General features: G+C 46.8%; 2 protein-coding genes across 3 annotated transcripts in view; one reads left to right on the top strand and one right to left on the bottom strand.

Moving 5' to 3' along the window:
• Window positions 1–2,247: 2,247 nt before the first annotated feature.
• On the top strand, window positions 2,248–6,478 carry CLDN2 (claudin 2). Its single transcript, XM_082865473.1, has 2 exons — window positions 2,248–2,536; window positions 4,323–6,478. The coding sequence occupies exon 2, from the start codon at window positions 4,505–4,507 to the stop codon at window positions 5,195–5,197; it is 693 nt and encodes a 230-aa protein (XP_082721599.1). The 5' UTR covers window positions 2,248–2,536; window positions 4,323–4,504; the 3' UTR covers window positions 5,198–6,478.
• An 11,812-nt stretch (window positions 6,479–18,290) lies between these two features.
• MORC4 (MORC family CW-type zinc finger 4) overlaps window positions 18,291–21,815 on the bottom strand; it is a 50,478-nt gene continuing 46,953 nt past the window's right edge. The window contains exons 15-17 of one of the 2 annotated variants that reach the window (XM_082865201.1): window positions 20,040–20,733; window positions 19,452–19,735; window positions 18,291–19,125 (exon numbers count right to left, since the gene is read on the bottom strand). In XM_082865201.1, coding sequence (XP_082721327.1) covers window positions 18,972–19,125; window positions 19,452–19,735; window positions 20,040–20,733 — 1,132 coding nt within the window. In that variant the 3' untranslated portion in view covers window positions 18,291–18,971. The remainder of the gene's footprint in view (window positions 19,126–19,451; window positions 19,736–20,039; window positions 20,734–21,815) is intronic. The other variant, XM_082865202.1, reaches the window with a different exon arrangement.

Consider the following 21,815-nt stretch of genomic DNA (forward strand, 5'->3'; position numbering starts at 1 on the left):
AAAGAGCTGGGGTGATACTAATGATTCGATTTCCATTTTAGAAAGATCCTTGTTTGCTGGATGGATAATTGATTGCAGGGGCGGGGCAGAAGTAGAATTAGAGAGACCAATTTGAGGTGCCTATGAGATTTCCAACTGGACAGAGATAATACAGGGTTTGAACCAAAGTCTAGGCAGTGCAGATGGAAAGAAGTGGATGCATTCAAGATGTATTTTGAAGGTAGATCTGATAGGACTTCATAACTGGTTATAGGTCAAGTAGAGGTTAGGAAACAAGGATGACTGGCTTGGGTTGCCGGATGAGTGATAGTCCCATTGAGATAGGGAACACTGTGTGAGGAATAGTTTGGGAGTGGAGAGAGAAGAGTGAATATGATTTCAACTTTGCAAAATGTTGAGTCTGAGGTGCCATTAAACCGTTCAGATGGGCTCATTCCAAAGGCAGTTGCATACACACATCTTGAGTTCAGGAGAGAGATCTGTGCCAGTTATATAGATTCAGGAGTCATTGGCATAGAGATGGAGTGGATGAGGTCACCCGTGGAAGATGTAAAGAATAAGAAGAGAACTCTAGCTGAAACCCTGGGGTGGGGGAATAGTCAGAGTTATAGAGTGGGTAGAAAAGGAGGAAGTTATAGAGGAGACCCTGGAGGAATCATTTTGAGGAGCAGGGAAAACTGGGAGGGATGTTACAGAAAACGAGAAGACAGTTTTATGAAGGAGAGGGACAAGGTGAGATGACAGAGATAGGACCACTGAATTTGGGGCAAGGAAATTGTTGGTAACCTTAGTGAGAACATTTTCAGTGGAGGGCTAACGGCAGCAGCCTGCCTTCAGAGGGCTGAGCAGTGAGTGGGAGGGGGAAGAAGTAGAGACATCAGCATTAAATGGCTTGTTTAAGAACCTTGGCTGCAAAGAGAATGATGAGGAGAGGGTGATAGCCGCATAGGTAGAGTAGGAAGCTCAAAGAGAGTGGTAGGCATTTGAAGTGGTCACCAGCAGATGCTCACCAGGGACAAGCAGAAGGACTTCCAAGCAGCTCTGAAGGCCCCACAGAGATGCACAATCATGATCAGGTAGAATTGTGCCCGTTTTAGCAGTAAGAAAACCAATGGCTGGAAAAGACTTGCAGTGTCCCCACTGATGAGTGACAGAGATGAGATTCAAGTAGATTTCCCTCCATACCTCCCGTCAAGTGTTTTCTTGCCCCTGCTCTGCACTGCTTGGCATCCACACTGGCATTGTCATGTCCATCACTGATGAGTAGTATTGACTATCAACCACGTGCCCAATGCTATGGAGCCACAACAGAGGTTTCATATATGATTTCTTCCCTCAAATTGTTTAGAATTTGGTTGAAGAGATAAGATAGTCAACATATGCACAAACCTATAAAATGGTGGAACTCTGTCTCTCTCTCTCCCTCTCTCTCTCTCTTTCCCTCTCTCTCTTTCTCTCCTGTGTTCCCCACTCCCTCTTCATTTCCCTTCTTTTCCTCTGATCCTCTCTCTCAATCTTCTTTCCCAAAATTGCGCAGCCCTGGTCTCTTACACTGAAGTGTCATTGACTCATTTAGAAAGTCTATATCTTATAGTCCTTGAAACCTCTTTATCACTTTTATTTACTCATTAAGAGGACATTTTTGAACACTGGCTTTGGGTGTGTAATGGGTGGGTAATGCACTGTGCAAGGCACTGGAGATACAAAGTGAATAAGATACAGTCCTTGCCCTCAAGCAGCTCACAGACTAGTGGGGAAGAATAAGGATATAAAGAGGAGAGTGCGACATAGTGAAATAAGTATTATCTGTGCCTCAGTTTCCTTATTTATACAATAGGGATTAGTACCTACCACAAGACGTTGTTGTGATGATTGAATTAACATGTATAAAGTGCTTATAATGGTCACATAGGATACACTATGTTAGTGTTGCTATTTTATTAGTAGTATTAGTAGTAGTAGCATTACTATGATGGAGGTAAGTAAAGAAAAGATACCATAAGAACACAGAGGATGGGAACTTGACCCAGGCTAGAGTAAAAGACATCTGAGTCCTAAAGGATGAGAAGCTGCTAAACAGAGAGAAAAGAATGCCAGGCATTCTGCATAGTAGGAACAACCTGTGGTCAGGTTTGGAAGCAAAAGGCAACAGGACATGATTGAGGAACTCAAAGTAACTTAGTTCAGCAAGAGCATAGAACATGCGGAGGGCAATGGCAAGAGATGAAGTTCGACAGGTCATAGAGTCCAGACACGTTTTGGACTTTATCCTTTAGCCGGTGGGGAGCCAACTGGAATGTTGTATGTAGAGCAGAGACTTGATTAGATTAGTGCTGAAAGATCACCTTAACAACAGCATGGAGAACGAATTGGAGGGGGCAAGACTGGAAATAAGACCAGTTAAGAAACCGTTGCTATAGTCCAGAGGAGAGAGGATGATGAAGCCCTGGACTGTGGAGGTAGCAGTGGGGATGGAGAGAAGGATGCCATCGATTTGAGGTATCTTCAAGAATTGGTGAGACTGTGACAGTAGAAGGTGAGCGGTAAGTGTGAGAGAGGTGTCAAGAATCACTTCCAGGATTTGGGTCTGGTGCAAGGAGATAAATAGAGGTATCACTCAGTGACCACAGGGAACCCACGGAAGAACTGTTTGGGGAGGGGTACAATGGGAGAGGTGATGAGTCTTCTTTTGAACATGTCCAATTTGAGATGCCTGTGAAATTTCCAGGTGCACATTTTATTTTATTTTATTAAATGCATTTTATTTATTTATTATTTATGTATTTATTTTTGGCTGTGTTGGGTCTTTGTTGCTGTGCGTGGACTTTCTCTAGTTGTGGCGAGCGGGGGCTACTCTTTGTTGTGGTGCACGGGCTTCTCATTGCTGTGGCTTCTCTTGTTGCGGAGCACGGGATCTAGGCCTGTGGGCTTCAATAGTTGCAGCACGCAGGCTCAGTAGTTGTGGCTCGCGGGCTCTAGAGCGCAGGCTTAGTAGTCGTGGCGCACGGGCTTAGTTGCTCCGCGGCATGTGGGATCTTCCCGGACCAGGACTCGAACCCGTGTCTCTTGCATCGGCAGGTGGATTCTCAACCACTGCGCTGCCAGGGAAGCCCCCAGGTGGACATTTTAAACAGGTGATTGCTCTGGAAGTCTCGAAGCTCAGGAAGAAGGTCTATGCAGATTTGGGAGTGCCAGTGGGTGGGCAGGAGGTTATGTCATGGGGGTGGATAGTTTGCTCAGTGACAGAGTGTACATTGAGCAAAGGATGGATTTCTGAGGAATACTCACATTTAAGAGATGATTACAGAAAGAGAAATCTTGAAGAAGGCTAAAATGGAATAGCCAGCTTGTGGTGGCTTGAAAAACTAGTGGGTTGGAGGGTCTTGTAGTGGATGGAGAGAAGGATGTGCCCTTGACCTTTAGTGTCTTGAACCTTGATAAGTGTTGGGGGCAGTGAGAGGGGGACGCTTACTGAACACTGCAAAATCCTGAACAGCTCTGAGATTCTAAAGGATTGACTCACATGCCTGCCTCTTACCAAGTCCCCTTATTCTAGAGCAGCTACCTTTTCCTTTGTCTCAGTGCCCCTAACAAAGAACCTAGGGAATGTCAGGGCTCCCTCTGGGCCCTGGAACAATCTTTTCTGAATCCTGAATCCTCCCACATCACCCGAGAGGCCTAGGGGTGGTGGCGCAACTATTAGGAGAGCAGACAGGAAATGTCTGGGTGTGTTATACACGTGGGAGGCCTCAGGCTAGCCTGTGGAGGGGGATTTGGGCAGGCCTGGGAGGACTTGAACTCTGAGACTGTAGACAGATGCTTCGTTGCCTGCCTCAACCTGCCCTGGAGGACCATTGCTCTCTAGGCTGCTGGAGATTCAAGAGGCCTCTAAGAACCTAGAGTCCAAGGCTATACCTTAGGGTCTGTTTCTCCTACTCCAGTCTCCTGGGGTTTGGCACCGGTGTGCAATTGAGGGGCCCCGTAGCACTGTTGCCAGGTAATGCGTTAAACAGCATGCCTTGGAGGCGGAGCCAGCCTGCAGCCTGACCTGGAGTTAACACGGTCACCACAACCGACAATGGCATCACCACCTTCTCGGAAAGCAGCCACTTGTCTGGCCCCTGGCTTTGTCTGGCTGCCAATCTAAAGCATGTACCTACGCAGGAGCCGATGACATTTTGGCTCCACTTTCAAAGTTTTTTTTTTTTCTTTCTCATGTGTTATTTCTAAAGAAGATAACAAAGGTCAAAAGGCATCCAGCATTTTCTGGTTTCTCATAAGCTTCTGGTCAATATTTAATCTGGTTTATGGATTTTTTTTAGGTCTTCTAGATGCCTTCTTGAGCCTGCTCGTGGCCACCCACAGACACTTGTAAGGAGGAGAGAAGTCGGCCTGCCACAGACACTCTGAAATGAGGGATTAGAGGCCGGGATCTAAGGAGGAAGAGCTACAGCCAGAAGACGAGGGAGCAGGCCCTGAAGACGCATCTACTGAGAGGTCTGCCATGGCCTCTCTTGGCCTCCAACTTGTGGGCTACATCCTGGGCCTGCTGGGGCTGTTGGGAACCCTGGTTGCCATGCTACTCCCCAGCTGGCGAACAAGCTCTTACGTCGGCGCCAGCATCGTGACCGCAGTCGGCTTCTCCAAGGGCCTCTGGATGGAGTGTGCCACACACAGCACAGGCATCACCCAGTGTGACATCTACAGCACCATGCTGGGCCTGCCTGCTGACATCCAGGCTGCCCAGGCCATGATGGTGACGTCCAGTGCAATCTCCTCCTTGGCCTGCATTGTCTCTGTGGTGGGCATGAGATGCACAGTCTTCTGCCAAGAGTCCCGAGCCAAAGACAGAGTGGCGGTGGTGGGCGGAGTCTTCTTCATCCTTGGAGGCCTCCTGGGCTTCATCCCTGTTGTCTGGAATCTTCACGGGATCTTGCGGGACTTCTACTCCCCACTGGTGCCTGACAGCATGAAATTTGAGATCGGAGAGGCTCTTTACTTGGGCATTATTTCCTCCCTGTTCTCCCTGGTAGCTGGAATCATCCTCTGCTTTTCCTGCTCGCCCCAGGGAAATCGGTCCAACTACTACGATGCCTACCAGGCCCAGCCCCTGGCCACTAGGAGCTCTCCAAGGCCTGGTCAACCACCCAAAGGCAAGAGTGAGTTTAACTCCTACAGCCTGACAGGGTATGTGTGAAGGACCAGGGGCCAGAGCTCGGGGGTGGCTGGGTCTGTGAAAACCAGTAGACAGCCTCCCCCAGGGCCACAGGTGAGGGACGTTGCCACTGGATCGTGTCAGAAGGTGCTGCTGAGGATAGACTGACTTTGGCCACTGGATCGAGCAAAGGCAGGAATGGGAGCTGGTGTGACAGCGTGCAGGCTGAACTGTCAAGATGCTTGTCAAGTCAGACTTTCTGTTTCCTTCATCCTGGCTCCCCATCTCCCACCCTGAGTCCCCAACCCTCAACTCCACTCCACTCCCCGCTGAGGCCAGGCCCCAGAGTCTCCCCTTTACCTTCTGCTTTACCTGGGAATCCGTCCCCAAACCCACTAATCACATGCCACTGAATGACCCTCTCTGTGATCAAAGACCCTTCCTCTCGCTGAGGTTGGCTCTTAGCTCATTGCTGGGGGATGGGGGTGGGTGGGAAGAAGTGGCGGGTTCCGTGGGCATGGCGCTAACCTCCTTCTCAAGCCTCCCTGCAGAGAAACTGATTGGCCAGTAATGGGCCCTGGAGCCTCGTCCATCCCACTCTTGTTATGACTCCACAGTGTCTAGACTGGTTTGTGTATGAACTGAAATAAAGCCATCCCACAGTATGGAGGGAACAGAGAGCAGCTGGGTGTAGAATGAGACAGGGAGGGCAGCCTCGGAGAAGAAGCCGAGGACCAAAAAAAAAAAAAAAAAAGAGCAGAATCATGGCCCAGGGCTCTAGCCCCCGGCTAGAGGAGAGCACAAGGAAAGAAACTGTGGTGGGACGCACAAGGTGGCAGCAGACTCTGACTCTACTGAGGAACTCCCTCAGAAGCTCCAGCTCCAACGTTCACTGAAGCCCCTGCCTCCCTTTGACCTGGCTAACAACGAGGTTAAAGGGCCTACCCAATGGTTTCTTTAGGAACAGGAAACTGGTTTTTGTAGAGATGGCCCTTGGCTGGGGGATGACAGCATGGGAGCAGGTGGGGACTCAGGAAGGCACCACTCCTTGTTGCTGCCCAAGAGAGAATAAGAACTTGGGTATCTAAGAAGCTGGGTGGACATGTGTGGGAACCTCAGTGGGTATTTCTATTGGGCCAGAGAGGCAGCCCCCAGAGAGTCTTCAGGCCTAACGGAGAATCAGCCCAAAGGCTGAGATCAGGCCCCCGGGGTCTGCCCACAGAGCACTGCAGAGTCTCTGACAGACCACAGCCCCAGATGGGCCCCCTGTCAGCCACCTTCATATTCTCTCCACCATCCTTCACCAGATACGGTAGAGCTGCTAGAAGGGCTCCAGCATGGGATAAGGGCTCCAGCATCCAAGGGCTCCAGCATGGGATAATCACGCCCAAGGTGCCGTGGCCCTCATCTGAGTGATAGCTGAGCTGCTGCCTGGGATTTCAGTTGAGATGGAAGAGTCGAGAATGATTCCCAGGCAGCCGGTTCCAGCTCCAAGGTCTAAAAATGCCCCATTTCCCCTGGGGGGGGGGGCGGGGCGGGGTGGAAGTCACGAACAAACCGAAAGCTTGACCATGACCAGCTTCTGACAAACTCCAGTACACCTCCCCAAACCTCAGTGCCAGCAGGAGGGGCCCAGTGACTGTCTGTGACATGCCTTTCACAGTTCTACCTTCTTGCCTATATTTAAGCTCCTGCCCTAAGTGGGAAGGCCCTCTCCCCTTAGCCAAGTCTTCCTCATGTTGGAGAAGTTGCTCGGCACCCCTCCTTCACTGAGCCTCCACTGACCACTCCGTCCCTATCCTACCCCTCCGTCCTCTAACCCTCAGTGTAAAACTCACTCTTTGATGCTTATCATTCACAATTTTTGATGGATACTTATATTTCCATGTGCATGTAACTGATTTCACAAGTACATTGTAAACTCTTGGAGGGTAGGGGCCATATCTCAGACTTGTCTATATTTCCGAGACTATCTGTAAGAGTGCTGGGCACACAGTAGGCGATCAATAAACACTTGTTGATTGAGTAACTGTTTTATTAATACAAATTAATTCAGACAGGGCAGGTGTGACTGAGGGAATTGGGCAAAGGGGAGGGTAGAATGGAAATTGGCCTTTCTCCCCACCGGGTGGATAGAAAATTCTACTTTACTGGAGACGTTAAGAAAGCAGGACACAGGGCTTCCCAGGTGGCGCAGTGGATAAGAATCTGCCTGCCAACGCAGGGGACACGGGTTCAATCCCTGGTCCGGGAAGATCCCACATGCCGCGGAGTGACTAAGCCCGGGAGCCACAACTACTGAGCCTGAGCTCTAGAGCCCGCGAACCACAACTACTGAGCCTGCGAACCACAATTACTGAGCCCGCACACCTACTAGAGCCCATGCTTTACAACAAGAGAAGCCACTTCAATGAGAAGCCTGCGCACCGCAACGAAAGAGTAGCCCCCGCTCCCCACAACTAGAGAAAGCCCACGCGTAGCAACAAAGACCCAGCGCAGCCAAAGATAAGTAAATTTAAAAAATTAAAATTAAAATAAAAAAAAATAAAAAGAAAGAAAGCAGGACACCCTCCCTCTCCCCAGGGAAACATTAACCTTTTCATAACGTCCAGGGATCCTCCCGTCTCACAACAGTTGTTTCATTTATTTGTTAAAAGGCTATGTGTTGGGCTTCCCTGGTGGCGCAGTGGTTGGGGGTCCGCCTGCCGATGCGGGGGACGCGGGTTCGTGCCCCGGTCCGGCAGGATCCCACGTGCCACGGAGCGGCTGGGCCCGTGAGCCATGGCCGCTGAGCCTGCGCGTCTGGAGCCTGTGCTCCGCGGCGGGAGAGGCCACGGCAGTGAGAGGCCTGCGTGCCGCAAAAAAAAAAAAAAAAAAAAAAAAAAAGGCCATGTGTTTATTCCATTCAGCTCTGAGCCACCATTATGAGGAATGTGAAATAGATCAGAAAATCTCCATTTGGCGGATGGGGAAACTAAGGCCCACATCAGTAAAGAGATTTTCCCAGGGCCACATGGCTGGTGTTAGTGCCCCAGTATCCTGACTCCCAAAACAGGACATTGCCGATCCAACAATATTCACAGCCAAAACGAAGAGTCTGCCAGAGGTCCCAAGTTGTCTGAGGAAAACAACGTGTGTGGCCAGCAAGGTAACATCGGGGACACATACGCTCTCCGGGTCTCCCGTGAGGGGAATCTGGGAGAACAGACCCAATTCACCGAGTGAACCACTTGGAACTGCCCCTCCTGCTGTGCTGGCCACTGGGCCAGCCTTGGCCCAGCTAGCTGTCCCATCCCAGGGATGCCAGGCTTACATTTGAATAAGACATGACACCTTAGCTCCAATTCCTCTACCTCTGGAGGTGTAGGAGTTTGGGAGGCCAGTGATTTGGCCCTGTTCTAACCTCACTGGGAATTAACCAAGCTTGATTCTTAAACATGTTAACTGTGGCTACACTGACAAGATTGGAGCCCTACAAGTCTCAGCTTCCCCAGTCTCCGGACCTAGCGGGCCTCAACGCAAAGGAGCCTGTTATAAGAGGCAATACACTTGCATTCCTGAGGTGGGCCTTTTTTGTTGCAGACGCTAGGACCGCAGCATCCAAGCCCATTTAGAGGGAATAGTGGCAGGTAGGAGTGAGGGTGGAGAGAAAGGGCTCTTTGGACAGAAGTTTAATAAGAGGTCATGCCTCTGCTCTGGTACCAGGAAACCCGGAGTCCTTGACTGGGGGCCACGGAGGCTGGAAAATGGATTTGCCTTCCTGACTCTGCTGTGCTGAGTGGGCAGCAGTCTGATACGGGCTCTGATGACCCACCACCTGGCAGCCAAAGCGCGTTCAGATCCACGATTTCACTGCATCCTCCAAATACCCCCAGTGAAGCAGGTCTTTTACAGGAGACAAAACGGAGGCCCGGGGAGGTGAGTAAATTCCCTGAAGCCACAGAGTGTCAGAGTCTGAACATAAGCTTGGACACTTCGCACAGCAACACGGGTCTGGGATTTTGCCTTCAGATTGCTGCTGCCCCTCTGCCCCTGTCTGTCACCGCAGTGTAGGGGCTTTTGAGGAAAATAGGGCACAGAGCTTCCCTTCCTCTTAGGCTGAGGCTGGCTGAGAGAGGTCCTCCTTCCTTTTAATCTGGGAGGATTCCAGGGAAGGAGTTAGAAGTTCATCCTCAAGTAGAAACACTAAGGCAGACCTGATAAAGATCAACTGTTCTCTTTGGCTGGTTAAGCAAGAAGAGCCTTGCTCTAGATAGTTTCCCAGAGTCTGGGTCCAAGTTGAACAGCTTTCAGCTCACCCCATTGCCTTCCATCATAAAGTAATTTAGATTAGCCACAGACCCAGGGGATAGTGAAGGCCATTGTGTTTATTCCCTGGCCTCATGGTTCTGACCCTTGCACAAGGAGAGATGTTTCTGCCCTCCCTCATTCCTCTGATAATGGCGTGACTCATATTTTCTCCCCCTGGGGGCCCTAGTGACCCACTGCTATGTGATCATTAATAGGGGAGGAGGAGGCCGAAACTGACTTCTTGGTGGAAAGACAAACTCCAGCTCTCTGAGAGACCTGCATTCAGCCAGTCAAACAGCCATTCAGCTAGCACTCTAGCCGGCGAGCTACCAGCCGGCCCACACTAACTGCGCTCTCACCTGGTGGCAGGCAATGTGCTGAAGGCTTTGAGGGTGACAAGGGTGAACAAGGTAAAATCTGTGCCTCGTAGGAGGCTGCAGTTGATCTAAGGGAGACATAAGACATGCACACCTACCTGTGGTACCAGGCGCGATATGGTCTGTCTTGTGAGAGATAAGGAAAAGGTGTCGTAAGATGGGGTGCGTCAGGGGCTAGTTAAAAACGGTCTGTGAATCCCCTCAAATCCCAGCCCACAGGAAATGAGGGTCTGGCAACTACTTGAGCTTCTGGGGGAACGATGATCAAAAGAAACTGCCTCCTCCAGCTGATGGGCCATGGGAAATAGAGAAATAGGGGAGAGGGCAGTGCTAAGGAGGAAGCAGGGCTACAATGCACAGCGAACCTAGGAGCTCCTGGGACACCCTAAGTGGCTCTAACGGCAAGACTGACACTGGGGCTCAGCCCCTCCCCCGTCATCTCCTTCTCCTGGGCAGGGCTCCCGGAAACTGCTGGGGGCAGCAGAGGCAGTGCCCATCCAGGTAACCTGAGGCCTTTTGGCTCTGGCACAGAGGACAAACACAGACGTGGGAGAAGGGAGAGAGGAGAGAGGAGGGGCCCAGTGCTAAAGGAAGCCAACTGAGGCCTCGCAGGGTCAACTGTTCTCTCCCACTCAGCCCTAGGCTCACGGACGGGGTATTCTTTCGTGCCTGTAGCTGCCCACTCCGGGACATGGAGGCCCCGGGCTGGGAAGCCCATGGGCTCCTCCTCAACTGGCTGAAGCCTGGCCTTCGCCTAGCCTGGTCTCGCTTCCCTGGGCGAGCGGCTCCCAGCTTTGATGAGAAGTTCTGTTATCTCAACGGGAAGGAGCAGGGGAGACCTCAAACAGGAAGTCCAGCAGGTTATCTCTCTCTTTGGCCCTAAGTGGTGGCTCCCCACATGCTGTGATGTGATCACTGATAAAATATTAACAGGCTGTTATCAGGCACAGCAATACAGAAGCTGTCGTCTGACTACCCCTCCACCTCACACAACCTACCATCTTCCCGAGGATTGCAGCTCAGGGTTTCCTAGTTAAAACTTGCCTACACTTCCCTGCTCTAGGCCTCACTTCTCCACAAGAGAAGCAGGAGTCTCTTAGGGTTTGACGAAGCAGGAAGTCACCAGGCAAGGGCAAATCATCAGGTGCTGCTTTTCTGTTATCCTGGAAGTCCCATTCCTCCAGAACAGCACCCTCTCACCGCTTCACAAGTCACTTCCCAGGAGGGCTTTGAAAAAGTTTCTCTTCGTAGACATGGCCTTGTGGAGAAAACACTGAGAAAACTCACGTGCTTTCAAACACATATTAGGGAGTGTAAAGGGATGTGAAACTAGATGCCAAAGGAGTGTGAGTAGTGTGGCAGGCAACCGAGCGTTTCAGTGGTTAATCCCTTTTCTCCAATAGCACTTTCAGAGTCTGTGATATTTGACAAAGTTCTGTTTGCGTTGCTCAGGAGAAAGGCCAGTCACACCAAAAGTACAAAGAGAAGATGCTCTTGACTTGAATTTGTTTCTGGAATTACCCAACTGGATGCAAGAAGATGGATCAGCAGCCCCACAAAGGATATCTGATGACACGGTGAAGATCCTGCTCCCTTGGTTTTAAAGGCACTGAACGCCCTGATTAAAAAGCAAGTATATTTTCTGGGAAGAAACACACATTCAGCCACAGATTGACCATTAACGCCAGAATTTGCACTAGTTTCTCAGTTTAGTTCTTGAAGGAGCCAGAATGAGAAGATGAGTCTAGTGAGTTAAAAAAAAAAAAGAACACTAATTCAGAGACTACGGACACTAGAATTTGGGGGACCAGGGGACTTCTCTGAGTAACACACACACCCTTCAACTAAATGGTTCAACAGCTTTAAGAATGGAGATGAGGTAGGACTCAAGAGAAAGGCAGACAAGATGAGAAAGGTGGTGCCACCTTCCCCTCGGCAATTCCAGAGGCACCTCGTGTGGTTAATTTTACTCCTCCATGTGTAATAATAAACCAATATGTTCTCAAGTGTCACTTTCTCACTCCCAAAGAGATTTGCCCAACTCAGCACTGTCTGGAGGGGGTGGTGCAAAGGAGCCAGTGAGAACACTCAAAGGCAGAGGCCAACAAGTCCAAGACCTCCTGGAGTGTAAGAATAGGATCTTGGTGGCTGTTTTGATATCAGGAAAGCTGCCAAGCGACAGCCCTGAGTGAAAAACCCAGTCAAGAGGAAATGAATTTCCACGTTGTTTAGAGGGATATTCGTTACAGAGTGAACGATTTCCTGATCATGAGGGCAGTTAAACATTGTGTGGGATCGTGGAACTTTCTTCCTTGGAAATTCCTATTAGTGTGGGCTGGCTGTAGCATTTTCTTATCAAGAGGCAGAAGACGAGACTGATCGTTTTCAAGATAGTATGGTATAGTGGGAAAAGAGCCTGGAGGCTCGTTAGCCGCACTCTAGCTGTGTAGTCTTCGGAGAGTCACTTCAATTCTTTACGCTTTAGTTTCCTCATCTGTAAAATGGGGATTATACCTGCCTCTCAGTGTGGTCATGGCATATAGTAGGTCCTCAGCAAATGGTTAACTGTATTCTAAGCATAGGTGACCTAAAAAGTTGTGCCAAAGTCACACTAAAATGTATGTGTCTTTGGGGAAAGGAGGCAGACAAAGTATATTTTCTACCACAGATCAGAATCTGCATTAGCAAGGGGATATTCCTTCCCAGGACAAAACTTCTTCAGATTCTTCCCCAAAGTCTGAATGAATACCTTGAAGACTTTGAATAGGCTTCTACTCATCAGATTCCATTAACAGAAGCCAGGGGCAAAACAGACTTGAGAAGTTGGAGAGGAAAGAGGTGGTGATGGCTCTTTGACCTTCATCCAGATTTGTAAAAATCTGAGGTGGAACAGAATCATAACCCATCACGTCCCACTGCTAGAGAAAAGCTTAGTCCAGGGGAACTGCAAACTAGGCTTAATTTCCCAAACTCAACAAGTGGGGAGATTTCATTAGCCACTTTCCTAATTCATATCCTACGGAGGCTCTGTTGTTAAACAGATTTAGGGCAGCCCCCGCTCTTGCTGGCATTCCAAGCCCTTGGTCCATTCTGTTCCTTATGCTCCAAATCGAATAATTCACTATTCCTCAAACCTTCTTGGGCGTTCCCTTACTCACCCCACACCCAGTCTTGTGACTTTGCTTATACTATTCCCTACACCTAGAAAACCCTCCCCACACACCTCCACCTTTCCAATCCTTACAGGTTTCCATAGCCCATCTGGAAGATCAGGCCTTTGTGAACACTTTCCTGAGCCTCTGCCTAAAGTCATCTTGCCTGTCCCTGAGGACTCAACGGGCAAATGTATGGAATGTGGCACCGAAACATTTGAACTACTATCTAAAAGTGTGTTGGGGATTTCTGGAGATTCACATCAAAACTTTGGGTTTAGGTATAGAGGCAATTAACAAAACACATTACTCTTGCAGATTTTATTTTCCATTAGAAAATGAATGCTCTTTATGTCTCACTTAATGACTAAAGCTTTAACATACCCAAGAGTATCTAAGTCAATTCTTTCCAGTTGTGTAGTTTATTATCCAACCATGTGCCCTGACTTTGGAATCAGAAAGTATGGTTCCTGAATTTCCTCTCTGCCTAAGATAATTTGTGAGTTAGGGATGTCCTTGTCACCAAGCACAAGTTATTCTTTTGGGGAAATTACACTTGACTTAGCTTGAGCTCACCCCTAGCTTTCCTGGGCATACCCCAGTGCTTTACTCCTAACACAGTACTACAGAAAGAGGTTTTAATGCATAGTACAGAACTCTGAAACACGTTCTATCTGGAGATTACTCTTGGGAACTGAGAGCCTGCCAATTAAGCCCCTCTCTCTAAATTGTTACCCCAGATTATTTGCAGTCACTGGACTTGGGCAAGCAAATCTTCCTGTCCCCTGGGGCCTCAAAGTCTCTGATCTAGTCCTCTGGTAGGTGCCCATGTGTTCATCCAACAAGCATGTACATACAGTTGTCCCTTTGTATCTGTGGTGGATGGGTTCCAGGATCCCCATCGGACACCAAAATCCAAGGATGCTCAAGTCCCTTAGATAAAATGGTGTTCAATTTGCATAAAATCTATACACATCCTCCCGTATACTTTAAATCATCTCCAGTTTATAATACCTAATTCAATGTAAATGCCATGTAAATAGTTGTAAATACAATGTAAATGCTATGTAAACAGTTGCCTGAATGAGGCAAATTGAAGTTTTGCTTGTTGGAAATTTCTGGATTTTTAAAAAAATCTCTTTTTAATCTATGGTTTGTTGAATTCGTGGATGCAGAACTCACAGATTTGGTGGGTTGACTGTACTTGTACTGATTTGCTAACTTGTGTGGGGAACTTACAGGTATACCTCATAGATATTTCAGGTTCAATTCCAGATCACTGCAATAAAGTAAATATCTCAATAAAGAGAGTCACAGGAATTTTTTGGTTTCCCAGGGCATATAAACTTATGTTTCCACTATACTGTAGTCTATTAAGTGTGAAATAGCATTAGGTCTAACAAAACAATGTACATACCTTAATTAAAAATACTTAATTAAAAAACTTTATTAATAAGAAATGCTAACCATCATCTTAGCCTTCAGTGAGGAACAGCAAAGATTGTTGATCACAGATCACCGTAACAAATAAAATAACAGTGAAAAAGTTTGAAATGTCATGAGAACTACCAAAATGTGACACAGAGACATGATGTGAGCAAATGCTGTTGGAAAAATGACACTGATAGACTTGCTCCACACAGGGTTGCCACAAACCTTCAATTTGTAAGAAAAAAAAAAAATCGCAACATCTGCAAAGCGCAATAAAACGAGGTAACGAGGTATGACTGTATTTCCTTGAGGTGTGTTCTGTTTGTCCTTTGAAAGAGGATAGCTCCTCTTTCTTCCCTTGAAATAAACTATCACTGCTCTTGGGAAAATGAGCAGAAGATTCCTCAGAATTTTTTTCCCTTTGAGTTCTCATTCTCAAGATCTGGTCTCTATAAACTTTTTCTGATTACATTCTGTAATTTTCAGTATTTTAAAATTGAAATCTAGGGAGCCTCCTTGTGACAATATTCAAATATTTGTCACCCATATTCCCTTTCTCCTTGATAGCCTTTCTAATTATCCAAATCAAAGATCAGCTAAAGAGAAACATTAGGCCTCCCATAACCTGTAGCACTTATTGTCTCAGGCTTTCATTTTCAGAATTTAATGCCCAGGATTGTTATCTACCTCACTCATACTGTATTTATCCAACCCCTTCTACAAACGAGGCACTGTTTCAGGCTCTTGAGGGAGATGCAGATATGAACAAAACACAGTTTCCATCATTAACTTGTTCAGTAACAACCATTGATCATCTACTATATACCAGGTACCATGATAAGCTCTGGGGTACAGTGATTGGAAAAAACAGGCGTGGCCCTTCCCCTCATGGAAGTGAGGGAAGACAGAAACCGCGTGTTGTGTTCTCCACTGTATATCACACAGCACACAGTAGGTACCCAATAAATATCTGTTGAATACATGAAATTAAACGGCCAAATATGTGACTGCAAATTGTGAGAAGTGCTATGGATTCAACAAAACAGGAAAAAGTGATAGAATTGGGTAGATAGAGAAAAATGGCTGCTGGGGAAGGCCTGTCTGAGAAAAGTTGGTAACACTAAGGCCTGAAGGATGAGGAAGAGTCCACCATGCCAAGACTGGACACACAGCATTCCAAGAGAGGAAACAGTATGGGGAAAGTCTCTATTTAAGTAAGAGCCTGAACTATTTCTGTGGGAAAAGCACAGTGAGCAAGGGGAAAAGCGAGATATGAAGAAGAGTTGCAGGAGACTAAGTAGAAGAAACAGGCAGGGCTCTTGTAGGACATAGTAAGGAGTGTGGATCTTATTCTAAGTGCAATGAGAAGTAGTGGAAGGGCGTTAAGCGGGGAGTCACATGTTCTGATGTGTACTTCTTAAAAAAAATCACTCTGGCTGTAGTGATAAGACAATCGTGGGAACAAGAGCGGAAACAAGGAACCAGTTAGGAGCTGCAATTATCTATGGGAGATGATGGTAGTTTGGACTAAGGTAGATGTGATAAAAATGAGTGGAGTCAAGATACACTTTGAAGACAGAATTGACCGACTTTCTGACAGACTGGATGTGTGGGACTAGAAGAGGAAAATTAAGGATGACTTCCAGGTTTCTAGCTTAAGCAACTGGGTGGGTGGAGGTGCCATTTTCTAAAATGAGTAAAATTGGGGGAAGGAACAGTTCCAGGGTGTGTGTGTCACTGTTTTTTAACATGTTTTATTTGAAATGTCTGTGAGACATAGAAGTGTAAATGTCAAGTAGGCAGTTGAATTTATTTGAATGTGGAGCTTTCTAATGGGGAGCACAGGATAAGGACACTTGTGATAAGAGCCTAAGTGACACAAAACTTGCATGTTCAAAGAAAATGTCGTACCTGGCTAGGTTAATCGGAGGAATTTTCAGGAAAAAAGGTGATTTTAGAGCCAAAGGAAGGATAATGAAGGAAAATATTCCAGGCAAAGGGGATGGAACACGGCAAAGATGGAAAAGGAGAAAATCTCAAGGCAGGTTCAGAAACTGAAAACTAGTTCAGTTTGGATGGAACACGGTTGGCATTTGGAATGTTGGAAGAGTCTAGAGAGCAGGGTTGAAGCCAGATGGGAATTCGTACTGTACTCGGCGGGCAACTGAAAGCGCTGGCAAGTCGTTGAGCAGAGGCCTAACTTGATGAGGTCATTAAAAGCAATTTAGTGACAGAGAGTAGACTAAATGAATGAGAATTGGAGACAAGGGAGGCCAGCTCGGAATCTTTCAATTAGGAAGGCATGAGGTAGTAAGGACCTAAGTGTTGACTGTGGAAATGAAAAACTGAAGAATTATGATTATGTTAACCTAACAGGATAGCCAGAACGAGGCACCCAACTTTTTTTTTCTTTTGCCTCCACGCTACGTCATAACCTCTGCTAAGGCTGGGTGACACTTTTCAATTGCTCCACTGCTGCATTTAACTTTGCTTAAAGGGACCTCACGCTGGTAAGGTTTCACTGTAAACAGGTAACAGAGAGGTAGCTCTGGTACTGCAGGGAATGAACTCGCACAGCTAACTCTCGCTGGAAGGAGCACTTTGGGGTTGAGGCCACAGACTAGGAAATGGGCTGAGAGTAAGCACAAGTAGAGTTGAGTTAAACTGTTTCCCCTTTGCTCATTTTGAAGCCCAACTGCCTGACCTCCTTCCTACTCTGCTCCACCGCTGACCCAGCAGCCGCCCCGCCCACATCATCTCTCTCAGGCTGAATCTCCAATGCTCTGAATTTCCCCCTGCACCACCCTCCCCTCCACGTTGTCCCTATCTGTGCAAAGTCCCACCATTTCATAGCTCTCATCTGGAGAACAAATATCCCAGGGAGAATGGCTGAATGTGCTACCCGCCTTCTCTCAGTAAACTTACATTTAGACAACCAGGGCCTTCCATATCATGGTCTGTCTGACGTGAGAGTTCATCACATGGCAGGCAAGAGCCAGCAGAGAGGAGAGGGAAGGGGGCGGGGCTATCTCTCAGCACTCATTCTACTGGTGAAGCGTGGCTCTAGCCTCCCCGTTACTCCCTTGCAGTCCCACTGGAATATCTATGATGGGCCTCCTTTTTAAAAAGTTCAAGTAAGTTTGGGAGAGTCTTCTGAAGTAACTCTGCATAGGAGAAATAAAACGACCACCCAAAACATCCCTCCGGACTAGCTAATCCTTTTGCGACTGCTTGATCCCACCTCCTCCCTTTTCTCCATTACTTCCTATTTTTCACTGCTGGTATATTTTTATGTGTTCATTGGTCAAAGCCTTTTGAAGAGTACCTTGAACTCTCCGGAGAGTATGCACTATATAAATACTATAAAGAAATGAATAAACAAAATGTCTACTTTTAAAAGAGTGTTAAGTTTTACTATTTCTGATAATGTAAGATCTACCCCTCAACAGCACTAGCCTGAAGAGTAGGTAGGAGGTCCATTCTGAGGGATATCAAATAGATCTCGCTGCTCTAAAATACCTCCCCCACCACTACCTTAAATCCCATAGTTGTGCTGATACACATTTAAAAAATTTGAGCCTTGAAGATTTCTTTTTCAAGAATTCCTCATTAAAATGCAAATACCACAGAGGCGGGTGGGTAGGTAGGTCATGATTTAACCTTAGTTCCCTTTACATTAACCCATCACTCCTACCAGACACATTTTTTACATTCCAGCTTTTTCCATGCTTTCTTTCATGTTATTCTTCCAGAGGTAATGCTAAATACAACATAAATTATAAATATAAAAATTACCTTATATTTTCACACAGTCTTTCATTTGATATCTAAATCCAAGCCTACTCAATTTTTTTAAAAAACGATTTATTTTTCCAATGTAAGAAGAATAACAGGTTTATTATAGAAAATTTGGAAAGGCAGGAAGATAGGAAGAAGAAAAAAAATATCAACCATAGTCCTACCATGTAAAGAACAACCGTTGTTAACTGTGTTGTTATGCCCATTCTTTAAACAAACCTTAGTTTAGCTCCCATTTCTGATGTGATGCCTTCCTTGACCTTCCTCCCCCAGAACTTCTCTATCATGTTTGTACCACTCACTGTACAAGTCAGTTAACCTGGTGTATGTCTTGTGTTTCCAGCTAGATTGTTAGATCCTTGAAGGCTGAAACCATGAGTTATACTTCTTCACTTGAACCCAAACACCTGGTACATTGGACCCAATATCTGCTGACTGATTTAACCTAAATGAATACAAATCATTTCAGAAAGGATATGAAATTGGCCAAGTATCTGAGTCATGAAAATTAAAGCTTTCCAGTCACCTGGTTTGGTGACTACTGCTTTTCCATTCCTGGAACTCTTGAAAGCCTATTTAACTAGCCTCTTTCTCCACACCAAGACTGAATAAGAAGCAGACTGATTAAGAGCCAGGATTTACTCAAAGATTCTCCACGTAAGGCATAAGGGTGAGAGAGAGAGAGAGTGAGAGAGAGAGAGAGAGAGAGGTGTTGAGAGGGAGGGAGGAAAGAATAGGGTAGAAAAGGGGATATAGAGTATCTGGTGCTCAATCCAGTATGTGATTTGCCTCCAGCACCGTATACAGGATCCCATCCACTTGTTCTGAGTCAAACCCGATCTCACGAAGCTCCAAGTGAGGGAGGACAGAGGTAAGGAGATAGCTGACGTGGATACGCAGCCGCGTAAGCTTTGCCAAAGCCCTGTATGATGGAGTGAGGGACAGGAGAAGAGATGACATGAAGTCGTTAGCCAACAGAACAAAATGAAGCTCCTTCAAAACAGGCCTACATTTCTCAACAATTACGTTTCCATTAGCTAGAAAGAAAGAAGAAAGCACAATGCCACCAAGCACTGGGAGGTTGGCTGCAGCTCTCTAAGAAGCGATTGCTCAATCCTTGGTGGCCTAGGAATTAATTAAGGCTTCTTCCCTTATCTATGACCAGTAATGGGGCGGGGGGGGGGAGGGGTCCTAAGGGAGGCTTCCCATTAGCACTCACAAGCTGATTACTAAACCCTAGTAATTAACCTTTCTAGGTCATCTCCCTCTGGGGTCCGGTAGGAGACCTGAGCCTTCTGCAGAACTTCCAGGTGTGTCTCTGTCTCCTTCAGTTTCTCTTTTAGTTCCTGCTTTTCCTCTTTGGTTCTTTCCAGCTCAGCTTTCAGAATCTGGAACTCAGCTTGGCGATAGCCCATGTGTTTCTTGCTCCAGTACAAGCCTTCTGTCTCCTGGGTACTATAGGTCACCAATTCATGTTGGACTTTCTTGAATTCAGAATGCCAGTGATTCCTCTCCTGTTCCAGCTCCTCCACCTGCAGTCCAAGAAACAGAAATTCAATGACCCCACATACTAGTGAAAGCTAAAGAGAGTGCCCCAAATTTTCCTGAATATATTCACCCTGTGATTTCTCTAAACATATTCTACTATGGACCTTTTCAAACCCCAAATATAGGAGGGAAGCCCATTAGGGTTCACTCAATCTGAGATATACCACAGGATCATTCAATGGCTTATTCTGTTTAAAGGCCACAGAACATGAGATCATTGGAGTTCCATCTCTCTGGTTCCTTGGTTACAATGGCCTCTCATTCCTAGTGGTAAGGTGTTACTCTAACCTTTTGCTGGAACATATTCCTTTCTGCCAAAACACGTTCCAACTTTTCTGTGGTTCTCTTCAGTTCCTCTAGCTCTCTTTGGTTCTTCATCTTTGGTGTATGACGACCTCCGCTCTCCTCAGAGCCTCTTCCTTTCTCCACAACAGCTGCAGCAGGAGTTGCAGCAGAGGCCACAGAAGAGTAAGGCACCGGGTTCCAGGATTCAACTGCTTTCCTCCTCTCAGCAAGCTCCTCTCTGTTAAAAGGGATCAGCTGAATGGGAGCTCCTGAATCTCTAACACCTTTTGCAACACCGACAACAGCTACAAAAGGTCCCTTGCTTACTTCCTCCTTGTTTAGGTGTGTGCTGCCTCTGTTAGATTCTTCTGCCACCAATCTTGGCATCTGATCTTCTAATTCTTCAGGGAGCAGGGAGCCCTGGTGCTGGTCTTGGGCCCCTGCATACAGAACTGAGACCTCCCTACTCTGACTGGTATTCTTCATTGCTTCGGGGTATTCTGGGGAAAGGTATGGTGGTGTGCTTCTCTCAGAACTCGATTTATCATGGCTGTTCTCCCCTTCTGGGTAGGCAACTGCTGCCTCTACCCTCCTGTAAGGGCCAGGCATGGAATAATCTAGAGGAGGTGTTGTCATCTCATTCTGGAGCCTTCTTCGTTTCTCCACAGGTTCCTCACCTAGGATCCATTTGTACTTACTGCAAGAAGAGAAAATTAAATTTTAAGCTGTCACAATACAAGCTAAGTATATTCTTGTCCTATGGAGCCCCTCTTCAAATTTCCCATATTAAAACTGACTCTAGCTGTTATTCACAGATCATTTCAGATTAGGAATATGTCTTTACCTCCAAACCCCAAACCCTTCACTTATGCAATTTGCTGAGACAGCAATGTGTCTTAAGAGACAGAGTAAATTGAAAGGTACGAAGAGTCAGCATCTGGATATAACAGGACCAGGCTGACCTTGGTAAGATTTCTGAAAATAGGATTGAAGCTAGCCTGACTTAGAAGCTTCTGAACGGCAAGTAAAGGAAGAAAAACAAACAAAAAAAATACACATTCAAAATCCCCTAACACGAGAATGGGAAAAAAGGTCATAAAAAGCCTAGTGGAGTAAGCAGAGGAGACCGAGCCAGATCGTTAGTGTCACAAAGACCTTCCAGTATCAATGACTTATGCACATTTTTTATACTGCTATGGAACAATACACGATGCCTTTGCCAGCCAACTGGATTGTGGCTATTGCCCATAATCCACTTGTAAAAGTTAATTAAAACACAGGGCCCTAGTCAGAAACAAAGAAACTGAATCGGCCAATTCAAGTCATTCCCCACTTAGGGCAAAAGAATTCCCCTTTGTCAGGGCAAACAGGCACTCCCTCAGTTCTTCAGGAAAGCCCAGGACAGTGACCTCAAATCACCTTCTATTTGTAGCTGCTATATTATACTAACGGTTGAAGGAACTAACAAGAAAACTGATGCCAACGAAATCCATATGCAAGTTTATATCATGCAGCACCATGGGACCCCCATTTTTATCCTTATAACTCTTGTGCTCTCTCTCCAGAAAACCAAGAAATTTCAAGGTGAAAATTAACTTTCAAATTCTCAGTGAGAGGGCTTCCCAGGTGGCGCAGTGGTTGAGAATCCGCCCGCCAATGCAGGGGACACGGGTTCAAGCCCTGGTCCGGGAAGATCCCACGTGCCGCGGAGCAACTAAGCCCGTGCGCCACAGCTACTGAGCCTGCGCTCTAGAGCCCACGAGCCACAACTACTGGGCC

The sequence above is a fragment of the Leucopleurus acutus genome, assembly GCF_964270905.1.
Source record: "Leucopleurus acutus genome assembly, chromosome: X".
Taxonomy (NCBI): domain Eukaryota; kingdom Metazoa; phylum Chordata; class Mammalia; order Artiodactyla; family Delphinidae; genus Leucopleurus; species Leucopleurus acutus.